Source organism: Poecile atricapillus, chromosome 11, assembly GCF_030490865.1.
Source record: "Poecile atricapillus isolate bPoeAtr1 chromosome 11, bPoeAtr1.hap1, whole genome shotgun sequence".
Classification (NCBI taxonomy): domain Eukaryota; kingdom Metazoa; phylum Chordata; class Aves; order Passeriformes; family Paridae; genus Poecile; species Poecile atricapillus.
The window spans coordinates 19,743,613-19,755,884 of NC_081259.1; the positions used below are offsets into that span (position 1 = coordinate 19,743,613).

At 49.6% G+C, this 12,272-nt stretch overlaps 1 protein-coding gene across 2 annotated transcripts in view; it reads left to right on the forward strand.

The window, feature by feature from the left end:
- Positions 1 to 2,392: 2,392 nt before the first annotated feature.
- CPEB1 (cytoplasmic polyadenylation element binding protein 1) overlaps positions 2,393 to 12,272 on the forward strand; it is a 32,458-nt gene continuing 22,578 nt past the window's right edge. Inside the window, exons 1-2 of one of the 2 annotated variants that reach the window (XM_058847285.1) lie at positions 2,393 to 2,483; positions 11,718 to 11,906. In XM_058847285.1, the coding sequence (XP_058703268.1) occupies positions 2,408 to 2,483; positions 11,718 to 11,906 (265 nt within the window). In that variant the 5' untranslated portion in view covers positions 2,393 to 2,407. Of the gene's footprint in view, positions 2,484 to 11,265; positions 11,454 to 11,717; positions 11,907 to 12,272 lie in introns of those variants that run through there. The other variant, XM_058847282.1, reaches the window with a different exon arrangement.

Below are 12,272 nucleotides of genomic sequence, written 5' to 3' on the forward strand. Positions count from 1 at the left end.
TGTGTCCCGCTGGAAGTGGTTCTTTCACAGGAACAGGAGTAGAATGCGGAGTTTCATACTTGTGCCAAGGCAGCCTGATGTGGCACTCCTTTTTATTAAAGATGACTGGCAATACTTTTGTAATTTGAGCTTCTGTACTCCAGCTGCTCTTTAAAGCACGCTCTGCCTGTTCTCTCAGCCTACAGCTCAGCTCGCTTTTAACCTTAAGAGTGTTCCAGAGTACCGGCCCCTTGTCTGGCGGTGGGCTCTGATGGCTGCTCCTGTGTTAACCAACATTTCCATGGGTGTTAACGGCTTTGAAATGGTTCTTAATGGCTCTACCAACTTCAAGCCGCAGGTTTATTACAGAACCCAGACAGATTGACTCCTGAGACAGACAAGGGTCCGGACAAGCCTGAGTTTCTGAACTTTGGGGGTAAAATGACGTGTTTAAAGGGGGAATATGTGGCAGGCGCCTCGGGAAGGCTGTACCTTCGTACTAGCTCAGCTGAGGGGGCAGGAAGAAGGCAACATGCGGCCGGGAGTTCAGGCTTAAAAGGAGGCTGCACCCTCCGAAACCGAGAGAGAGAGCCCCGCGGGCATGTGCCCCCGTGGAGAATCTGATTCTCCCTTTATTTGAACAAAGTTGCAAGACTCGTGTGTCTCCTTCATGGACACTGGCTTTCCATAGCGTGATTTCCTGCACAGCTCTGAGCATTTCAGTAGCCAAAGATCCCAGCCTTCAGCACTGAAGAGAGGCTAATAGTCCTAAATGGGTTGGAGCTCTCCAGCAATTGTTGGGGTCTCGCCTGAAGGCACCGTGCGAGTTGCCCTTATTCCTGCTGCTTCCAGGACTGGGCTTCCTTTGCTTTTTAGCTGTGTGGGGGGGCAGTTGGAGAAAACGAACAGATCTTGTGCCTGTAATGGCGAGGTGGGGGCTGGAATGTAAGTGCCAGAGCTGGGCTAATATTCCCCTCTCCGTGTGAGATGCAGTTCAGACTCCTTGAGAGAACAGCGAGGGGTCAGTTGTAAGTAAACCCAGCTCGGTGCTTCAGACTTGTTCGTGAGTGTTGGAGAAGTGGAGGTTAGTGAGGCCTGAAACTTGCAGAAGCACATCCAGGAGGTGCCTCTAATTGTCTTCTTGACAAGTACAAACGGCCCAGTTTGGAGCTTCGGTGTGTGTTGGAGGAGCAGGGGCTCGTTTGCCAGACTTGATGCTCTTCAGTTCTTTGGATTTGGGTTTAACCTGATTTAATGGCGAGTATTCTGCTCCGGAGGCTAGGACTGGGGGCTTGTGCCTCCCTGCTCCTCTCTTTAAAGCAGGCCTTAAATTGCCAGCGATCCGGATTGCTCAGCATGCTTGGGAGCAGAGTTGTGCAGTGGCTTTTGGGTGGTGGGTAGATCTGTCCTCGGCCTCAAAGCATTGGTAGTGATGAAGCTTAGTGGCTTCTAAATTGTCAAGGGACTCGAAAGTGCTGCAGCTACTCCCGAAGGAGCCTGGATGTCAGTGGCTTGTGAGAGCAGCTGCTCTTCCTGGTTCTCTGGACTGCAACCAGGGGTTTGATGTTTCTCAGGCAGAAGCTTTACAAGAGGTTATCTTTTTTAGGATGGTTGCAAATCCTTGATGCTGGTGGATCCGTGCCCATGGAGGGTTGTGCTAAAGCAGAGATGGTTTGGGGTAACTGCCTTTGTGGTTAGGAGCTACTGCCTGAAGGGAAGATGAGCATTTTTATCTTCCTTTCCTCAGGATTTGGGGCTGTTTGATTAGCTGGAAAGCAGCGTTGTTTGGCTTTTTTTCTGAAAACCTGAAGTGATTGCTTCTGACTTGGGTCATTCCAAGATACTGTCCAGAACTCGAGGATGGGCAGTGAGGTGAGCCTTGAGCTCCTCTGCTGTGCATAAGAGGAGCTGCTGTGGTTCCTTGTGGTGTCTGCCTGGACCATGAGCATCCCACTTGCCCCTTGGTGTCAGGAGACTGCTTTTGGGGTAGAAGGTGTGTGCCCTCATTAATCAGATCTCTGCTGGTGTTGTGATGTGCTGGCGAAAAACAGCAGGGAGCTGTGTTCACAACCCAGCTGGTTTGGTGTGGCTGTCAGTCTAAAGTCCATCCCTGGTATTCTGTGTGTGATGGGCAGTCTGCTCCAGTGTGCTGTCCTGACAAATTGCTGACCTGTTTGCTTAATTGCTTCTTTAATGCCAAGAATTGGGTTTGAGCGTTGCTAAAACCTGAGCTAATGTGAATATTGGAGGCAGTCCAGGCTTTCCACAGTGTGTTGAAAGCTGAGTACTTACCTATTTGACACACATACTGATTCTTTTTCCCCAGGAAGAAGATCCTGTGAGGAGCATAAAAGACTGCTGGGATAGCCCGAATGCCCCTGCACTTTCCACTTGCAGCAATGCGGATATATTCCGCCGAATAAATGCCATGTTGGACAACTCTCTGGATTTCAGTGGAGTCTGCACCACGCCTGTCACAAAAAGCAGATGTGACACCCTGCCAGGTGATGGAGGGGGGCTGCTGGAGTGGGGGAGGCACTTGCTGGGGCCTGGTGAACTGGTGGTGGTGGTAATCCTCAGTGGTGCAGGTGTTGGCATGCTTGGTACCGGGGGTGGGGGGGGGGGATGGCTTTGTGTGCCTGAATAATCCATGTATTCCCTGGCAGCCTGGAGGTGCCTGGGAAGGCTTGCTTGCCTCCTCGTGGTGCTGTGGGTCACTGTGGGCAGGATGCGAGTGTTCCCTGTCTGACCTGCCAACTCCTGGTGGGAATATCTCCAGCAGACTCCTTTAGTCTGCCTCTCCTGGAGGCAGGATTCATCTGCTCTCAATATTAGTGGGGCTGAGTTGCTGCATACATTGAAATTGTGACAGAATTTTGAAAAACTGTGTTTGCCACGGCTCAGTTAACCTGCATGTAAGAGCACAGGTGGGTGCAGACTTGCCTGCAAAGCAGGCTTGGTGTGATGAAATCAGTGCTGCAAGTCTCTGTTTCCTCCAGGCTGAGGGGAGTGGGCACGTTCTGTTGCCTCAAGACAGAAGTTATGTGCCAAAGCAGAGAGTGTTTGGTCTGGTCTTATTTTTATCCAACTGAAGGACGTGCTTTTGTCCCTTTGCAGCAGCCCAGATCTTGCCAGTAAATGTACTTGTGCCTGATATTCCTTTTGCCAGCACACCTCTGAGCAGCAGTGCTTGTGCCCAAGGATTTGGGCACTTGAAAGGGATTGCTCTTGCCTCTCCAGCCTCTGAATTACAGGGTCAGTAAACACTTCTGCCGTTATTGGTAACAAACTGGTCCCTCAGGGTATGTCCCAAAACAAAGTGAAGGGCTGAACCTCCCCAGCTGATGACCTTGCAGGGTGCTGTCTGTGGGCAGAGCAGGTTTCTCTGCTGTCACGTGGAGACAGGGTTGCCTTGGCCTCCTGGGTAATCAGAGGTTTAATCAAATGGGTGTGGAAAAGAGCTCTGAATGAGTGTCTGGGCACCCTGTGTGCCTCTGTTTGATGCCTGCACAGTGCAACTTTGTTGTGGGCTGGCGAAATGACTGCTACCAGATGACTTCCAGTGCAGCTTAATCTCCTGGGTATTTGAGGACTTAGCAGTGTGGACGAGGGGCTGATCTGGCCATGTGATCCCATGCTGGCGCTGCAGAAACACCAGAGGAAGTGAATTACTTGCTTCGAGGCCTGGATCCATGGCCAGCATTGCTTGAATCCTGCTGAGTAAAGTGGCATTGGAGGCTGTGCTGGCTACTTCTGAGCAATGGTGTAGTGAACATTAACCAGTTCAGGTTAGTGGTGCTTTTTTAGAGATTTGCTGTTGGTCTGAGCTGGTTTGGATATTTTTATTTACTTTTTGTTCCCTGGCACAGAAGTCGCCAGCACTGTATCTGATCTAGATGCACTGGAAGCATAAAGGAGAAATAAGCAGAAATACTTTCCTTTATCTCTTTGCAGTGGGCTCATGAAAGAATGGTTTCTGGCTTCCTTGTTTAAATCTTAGCTGTATTCCTTCCTACTCCATTTGGAATGGGAATATTTCATAGACTCTTAGAAGATGTTCGAGGTATTTCCTGACTGAGTTTCAGCTTTCCAAAGTTAACCTGGTTAATAAAGGAGATGTCTCTGCCTACTACAGCAGATTGATCCTGTGAAGGTGTGGGTTAGTTCTGGTTTTAGGTCTGGGCTTGAGAACGGCCACAGCAATTTTAACTTGCAGTGCTGTATTTGACTTTGAAAAATATTCTGAGGGATAGGGGTGTTTGCCTGGCACTGAAGTAGAACTTTTTACTGATCTGCTGCTTGCAAATCTCTGTTCTGTCATTTACTCTGGATTTTCCTAGGGACCTCTAGACCAAAGGGTCTTGCTGGTGGTGATGCCTTGTCTGGAAACTCTTGCGTTTCCCAGTGGTGTTAAACTCCTTGTTTCAGGTGATCAGTAAGTCCTGTGGAAGACCTCTGTCAGGGCAGGTACACTAGTACTTGGATGTAAAAAAGAGCACCTTCCTCTAGCAAATGTTAGTTTTGCTGCAGGGAAACCAAACTTGTGCTTTGGGTACACCCTAAGCTGCTTTATTTTTTTTCCTGCTGTGGCAGCTGGAAGACCAGTCTCACCAGTGAGTGCTGGAGACCAGGGTTGGGGGCCTTGCTCAGCAAGTTACCCAGACAGGAGTGTTTTAACTCGTGTCAAATACCTTGTATAGTGACACAAATGCTTATGATGTTGTGGGAGAGAATTCCCCACTTCCCAAAGGATACTGGGCTCTGCTGGGCTAGAGGAGGGCTGCCTTGGGCTAATGGAAATGTGAAGGTACTGGTAAGAAAGCAACCTGGGCCAGCAGTTACCAGCTGTAAATTTGTGTATGAGTCAGCATCTGCCAAAGTGTTGACAGCTCAGAGTTACCAGTCTCCTTGCAGTCCCAGCTTTGTTTCCTTCATGTTGGAGCTGGGGCCTCTGGGTAGGTAAGGAGGGCCTAAATACAGTAGCTCTGCAAGCTTTGTCCTGTGTTCAGAGCTGAAAAGTGCAGGGGCTCCTTGTACTGTTTGAGAAGTTGCTAATGAGTCTTCTGCAAGAAAAAGCTGGCAGTGTCAGTGAGGCTGTGAATCCTGGGGCATCTATGATCTATAAATGGAGGAGTTACTTTGGCACCTGGGCCCTGGTCTGGGCTGTGCAGAAATTCACACCTGATGGCTGTAAAGCTGAGCAGCAGATTGCTAAAATTCAGAATATAGTGCAGGTATCTGGGAAAGTGGTTAAGCCTGGAACAAGTTATTGGAGGCTTTTGCCTTGCCCTTGAATGAACTTCTGGGTAGATAGACAGTGGAGTAGAGACCCTTCATCTCATGTGGTGTTTTGTCATTGCTCCAAGTCAAGTCACTTCTGAAGAATTCCTGAGTCTGTGGTGCTGTACTTTGTGCAGGAACAGCTGTAGTTAGACTAGATTATCATGGAACTCCTTGTTTGGGCAGGCATAATGAATCTGGAGATACACCATGAATGTAGTAGCTATAACAGGTGAAAGGACTGTCTTTTTACAACTTAAACTCTTTTAATGGCAGAGCTTGGGGAGGATACTTTATTCCAGCAGTAAATGCTTGGACTTTAATCTCTTTGTGGTCCCTCAGGCTTTTCAGTTGTCATCTTCAGGTCAAACTAAATTTATCCTGGCTTGGACTTGTGTTGAAGAAGCCCCTTTGAGCACTAAGAGGATTACACGTGGTGGAGAAGAGATGGCAGAAGTTCATGACCTTTCACTAATGCTATTGGGGAAGCACGTGTGGAGACACTTTTCTGGGCTGACAGTGAAGCCACGCTGGGATCAGTCCAGCAGCAGCCTAAGCAATGTGAGAGGACAGGCTGATTCAGCACTCCTGGAGCCATGCAGAGTGTTATCCCCTTCTGGGCAGAGCTGGGACTGCTGCTGCTGCAGGTTCAGCTTGTCACGCCTAAAGTTGGATCTCTGTGAAGATCAGTTTGCAGCTGATGATGATCCTTGTGAAGTTGGTTGTCTTGTCAAAGCCAGCTGTGTTGGGATGCCAGGGCTGGCCAGCCCCTCGAGGTTTGTGGGTAGCTGCTCCAGGAGCTCTCTGAGCAGCAGGCTCAGGGTGCTCTCCCAATCTGTGGAGTGCAGTGGTGTAGGGAGAGCTGTCATTATAGAACCTGTCTGGTGGCTTCTGGAACAGGCTCATGGTGCTTCACAACTGCTGCCTGTCTGGCTGCCTCGGTCCTCTCTGGAGAAAGGCAGAACCTCCTCAGTGCAGGCCTTAACCTTTAGTGACTTTCCATGTGGTGCTAGAGGTGGGAAAAACAGCATGGCCTTGACAGAGGCAGGAGTCAGCATCTCCTGTTGGAGCAGCTGCCTGTCCTTGAACAGCTACTTCACAAGGAATGTGGTTTTAAAGCTGATGCATGTGTTTATCACCTCTCTGAATAAGAATGTGAGCAGGGCCAGTTTCTTAACTGGCTGGTAGTTTGCTTGCCAGGCTTTAAAGCTGGGCCTTGCTGGGTGGAAGGTGCTGCCACCTGCACCAGCTTTTGGAATCACCCTGTTCTTTCTATAGGCACAACTTCCAGCTTTAGTAGAACTGGGAGTAGATATCCCATGGGAGGTTTTTGCGTGCCCGTTGCTGGTTTCAGCTGAAAATAATGCTTTGTTTAAAAGGAACTTTAAACACATGTAGGTACCCCAAATGTCCCAGCAACATTGATCTCTTTCATTAAGCTCTGCTCATTTAACAACAACAAAGCGGCCATTATTTTTCTCTTACTTGACAGTCCATTGTGTGAAGAAATGGGAGATGCTTAAATGACTTCCTTTGGATGGGAGAGGCTTGGATGCCAAGTTCAGTGTGTAAAGGCTGTTAGTTGTGGCCCATCAGGCTTTAATGATTCTGTGGCTGCTTTATTTAAGGAAAACTGAAGGACAAATGCAAAGCCAGACTAGCTGATGACTAAATTGGCTTCCTGTTTGCTCTTAACTGCAGTCAATTAATGACCTATCGCTTGTTTAGCCTCCAAAAAGTGTCTCTGATATTGTAATGTAAATTCCTCTGCTCTTCCTTGCTTTGCAGCCCCAAGGAAACATTCCAGACAGTGCTGGATGCAGGTGATCTGATATGCATGGTCTTGGATCAGGGAATAAAATTATCGAGGATGCTGAGACCCGAAAGGTAGCTCTGCTTACCTGGAGGTGCTGAGGCAGAGTGAGGCTGTTACTAGGAGCTCACCTGAAGCTGGCAGAACCATTCTACCTGCCCCAAAGAAATGCTGGATGCCCCGTACACATCCTGAATAGTGAAATTCCACACCTATGCCTCAGAAAAAGAGCACACTTACTTCCCTTGGTCTTGTTGGCTTTTGGAATTAAAGTGTCACATTGCCAGCTCTTTGCCTACATAAGCATGATGCTTCTCTCTACTGGAAAGTGGCTCTAGTAACTGGGTTTTGTATCAGATACATGCAGATGGAAGCAGGTCAGTGTTCTGCAGAGCAAGACTTGGCCTAGAGCTATTGCACTCTGCACTGGTCACAGATGGGTGGTGTTCCTGAAGATCCAGAAGTTTTCTGATTTGTACTGAGCTCTGTCACTCAGGTTTTGGTGCTGTAATTCTGTGACAGTCTCTGTTACTCTTGGAAGAGGGAGGCAGAGCAGCAAGACTGTTGCAGTGTCTCTTCCTTGCTTTCTGGAGTAGCTGTTTGCCAGCTGCTCAAGTTTTTGTGTTTATGGAATAAGGCAGACTCCTTCATCTGGCTGTGAAACAGGTCATGTGGCAGCGTCTCCACAAGGAACTTTTCAGATTACAGGGGAGATGCTTAGTTGTGTTAAAGAAAAACCTCTTGTATCCAGTAGGTTTGTGCTGAACGAGTGGTTTTCTAAGTCCCTGATGATCTCCTCTGCACTTTGGGAATACAGTTGGCTCATCTGAAAGCTTTTATTTGGATATTTGTTTGTCTTGTGTGTGGAAGGTACTTAAGAGGTTTAATTTTCAGGGATGTGATTCCCAGCCTTTACAATTGGAGGTGTAGAGAAGTGTGAAAGGCAAAGCAATGCTGCTGCTGGGAGGCCCACATTCAAGGAGGGGTTTCATCTGTATTCAGGATCTGGTCCCACCAGCATGTGGGAAAAAAGGGAGACTGTCCTGGCTGTGGAGGTGGTAGGAATGGGATCTGACTTGATTCATGTTTACTTAATCATTCTGAGGAAACCCAGAGGAAGGAAAACCCTGTGTGCTGGGTTGTTAACTGGCCTTCCCAGGTCTGGAAGGCGCAGATATCTGAACAGCTTTGTGCTAGGTTGAAGCACCACCTTTCCAGACTGATGGCACAGAGATGCTGCTGCTGCTATGGGCTGGGAACTGAACCATGCTCCCTGCTCCTCCTGCTCCCTTTACCCACAACCTGCCTGTGGATCACAGCTTCTGCTGCCAGGCCTTGTGGATCCTTCCCACGCAGGCTTAGGCTGTAATTTCCTAAATATTTTCTTGTTTGAAGTGCCTGGTTGGTGAAGCCATGCTGCATACCAGATCAGGGGAGCAAACCAGGTTTAAAACTAACTCTCTGTGGCTTGGTTTTAACCAGATGAACTCCCCAGCCCAGCTTCCTGTGTGGAAATTCACCTGCCCAAAGTGATGTGAGTGGGGACGGTGGGCTGGGTTGGGGCCTGGGGCTGTGGGAGCTGTCCTTGCCTGCAGCTCAGAGCTGAGCTCTGGAGATCCTCACCTTCAAGAGCCTTTGGAATGTCTTAAATCCAGGTCTCACAGTTCAAGTCCAGAAAATGCAGCTTTCCACATGGGCAATGGTTTGGAAAGCTGTCCGGCCTGTGCTGTGGCCTGGCTGCAGGGCTCTCCTGTATAGGCAGAAGGGAGTCACCCAGGAGAGACATTTGCTCTGAGGCCAGTGAGGGAGTGTTTTGTTAAGGACTTTGTTCTCATCATACTGTTGAAATCAAACCCAACAGGCTTGGGAGGCAGGAGCTCAGTCTCTCCCAGACACTCGGGCACGAGCCCAGCGCAGCGCTGCTGCCTCTGCCAGGATGGTTTGCTTCCAGTGGCAACTCCAGGGAAAAATCCAGGTTGGAAGGGCTTGTGCTGGTGGCTGGGGCTTGGAAAAATCTGCAGTAAAGCACTTGGGTTGGGCTGTGTCAGGTTGCAAAGTGAAGTTTATTTAGTATTTGGTAGACATTTAGTTATGAATAACTTGGTTATGACTCTTCAGACTGAATTTTTGTAAGAAATTTAATTTTTCCTGCTCTAGTATCTGATTAATTTTTTTTCTGCCTACAACAATTGATTACTTTGTAACAAATCTCTGGACTCCTGACTTTTAAAAATAACTAGTCCAGAAATCTGTTTAAGTTCTTTGGTTTTTTTAGTTGATGTTTTGCCTGGATGACTTGTATCTGTCTTTCAGCCTGGCTGGGAGTATTAAAGGGGAAGCGGCTTGGGCTGGCTTCCGATGGGAAAATGTCTAATTAAAAACTGCTGGTTATGAGTGGATTCTGCTCTGTGCTTCTGCAGTCAGAGCTGTAACTGGTTTGCAGGGAGTTTGTTTTTGATGTGGATTGAAGTCATCAGAGAATCATGGATCTTTTACTTGAATCTGATTTAGGTCGATTAAGCAAAACAGTTTATTTCCTGAGAAATGTGAATAGTGAAGGAAAATGAGGCTGGATTCTGCAGAGTGAGTGCTTCCTGTTGCAGATAAATTTGTTCCCTGTTTTCCTTATTTCTTCAGTTGTGGGTTTCATCCAAGCTGTTGGGATTTAAGTTATGCTGTGTGTTGTTACTGTGTCCTTGCTCCCCAGAAGATGAAGCTTGGTGGGAATTATTTTTTTGAGACCTAGTAAGATCCCTGGTCCCCAGAGGGGAGGGAGTCTCCTGCTGCCAGGGATCTGTGCACAGCACTTGTGCCTTTTCATGAAGGCAGGAATGTTACATATTCATATGGACAAGTTATGGTTGCTGTGGGAACTGAGTTGGCTGAGCACTGTGTCTTGATCCTCTCCTCCCCATGTTAGAGATGTCCAAAACAAGCAATCAAAAAACTATCAGGGAGGAATTGATGCAGTGAAATGTCATGCTGGAGATGTGGTGTGACGCTGTCAGAGGAATATATGCTGTTACAGGTGCTTGGTAGTAATGTGACTGAATTGGTACTACAGCTTGTACTAGTACTTTGAGGAGTAGGAAACACCCTGGTGGAGTGCTGTGGAGGAGGCTGCAGCTGGGAGGGGGGAAGCTGACATGTTGCCAGCAGGTTACGGTTTTAAATGTTCCGATCCTGCCTGCGGTGCCTCAATCCCTGCACTGGAGTCTGGGAATGCTGGTGCTCCCAAATTGCTGTGGGCTGGAGTTGGGGTCTTGCCTCTGGCACAGTGGCCTGTGTCACACACAGGTTACCCAGCTGCCACCAGCCTTGCCTGGGCTTTGCTCATGGGCACCCGAGTGGCACGGGCTGTGGATGTGGAAAAGGAGGCTAGGAACACTGTTGGGATGGCTGGGGCTTCACGTGAGGGATAATGTGACAGACTGGAGCGACTGCAGCGCCTGCGGAAGAGCCGGGAGCAGCGTGTGGAGCGAGGTGTACATCTGATGGCACAGTGGGAGGCTGTGGGGGCAGGGGGAGGAGGAGGAGACAGCTGCTGCTGCTTGGGAGTTGGCTTATAAATGCCCTCTGACTCAGATTTCGGGTAGCACAGCTGAGCATCTTGTGGTTTCACCAACCCCCACATCCCTGCGTTAAACTGGAATTCTCAGACTATGAACCTGCTGTGTTTCCTTAGGCTGTTGGCACTGGCTTAAACCAAGGCGAGAATCTGTGTCTCCAGTACTGTAGGCTTGTGAACACCCTGCAGGGGAGGGGAGGGCTGGGAAAGGGGGCACCAGGTGGGTGAAAGGTAAACAGGCCATGAAAAATTCCTGATGTGAAGTGGGTCTGCTCAGTCCTCTTCCTCCCACATTGGCAGGATGTGCCCACTCGGGCTGGACCGGGGATGATGGGCTGCTCTCTGGGTAGTGGGGGTTGAAGGTTATCCTTGTTACTCAGGGGTAAACAATGCCGAGTCAGTGAGGCACAGTGGCCGGGCTCAACCAAACAGATTATGCCAGCAGAATTGCGAAGCTTTGCATCGGCTCTGAATCAGAGCCAGCAGGTGGAAGCCGGCCAGGACTAAAGTGTTTTTGGGTTTTGTGGGTGGAGGGAGGCGGGGACAGGAGAGCTGGGTAGCACTAAAACTAACTGTGCTCTGTCGCTGCTGCTCTTGTCGTTGCTGGGGGGATTGCTGCCTCCAGCCTGGTGTCTGCTGTGCTGACGAGCCCTGCTTTGTGCTGCCTGCCTCCCCTGATTTACTGGAACTGCTCCTCTTTCCTCCTGCTACCGTCTTGTCTGTCAGGGGAAATCTTATCCTTTCTTCTTACCTTTATTTTGTAAGAGCTGATGCAGTTCTCTTGCATGGCTGAGTGACGTCACTGTCAGCACAGTAAGCATCAGCAGCCTGGTCACATGCTGACCCAGTCAGTAATGCAGACGGGATAGGAAGGTGGAGGGGCCGAGGGGGGTGGGGGGCTGCATTCTGGACATATGGTAGCCATCCCTTTTGGGGTGCAACTGCTGGTTGCTGGAGCCGTGGCTTCAGAGCGGCACGAGACCTGGCTTGGGGCTTAACGCTTTGGAAAACTCCTGCTTTAAAAAGAAAAAAGCAGCCCTGAACTCTGAAGCTTCTGTTTGTTCTCCATCCGAGCAGACATCCAGGATTCTGAAGAAGCAGTGGCAAGCAGGATGCTCTTCCCTACGTCCACGCAAGAGTCTTCCCGTGGCCTCCCAGACACCAACGATCTGTGCCTTGGCCTGCAGTCCCTCAACCTGACAGGGTGGGACAGACCCTGGAGCACCCAGGACTCTGACACTGCAGCACAAACCAGCTCACAGTCCGGTGAGTCTGCTGACACACGCAGCAACAGTTGTTGGATTCTGTGTGGTTTTGGCTGGTTTCAGGCTAACGTAGAGTGATGTGCTTGTGTAACAGGGCGCTGGCGGCAGCTAATGGGGGCTTCTTGAGCCCTGGTGCTTGTGTAATGTGACAGCTGAGTTGGGGAGGCTGTGGCTGCCTGTGCCACAGCCCCCTCTGCTCTGCTGTCAGCTCACTGCAGATGAGAAGTGCCCGGGGTTGTTTTGCTCAGAGCTGTAGTGCTGCTGGAGGAATAACCTCACCGGGAGAGGAGAAATCCTCTTGCTGTGTTTGGAGGGAGTGGGTGGGGGGTGTGGTGTCAGGAGGCTGAACACGCTGGGTAGGACTGAG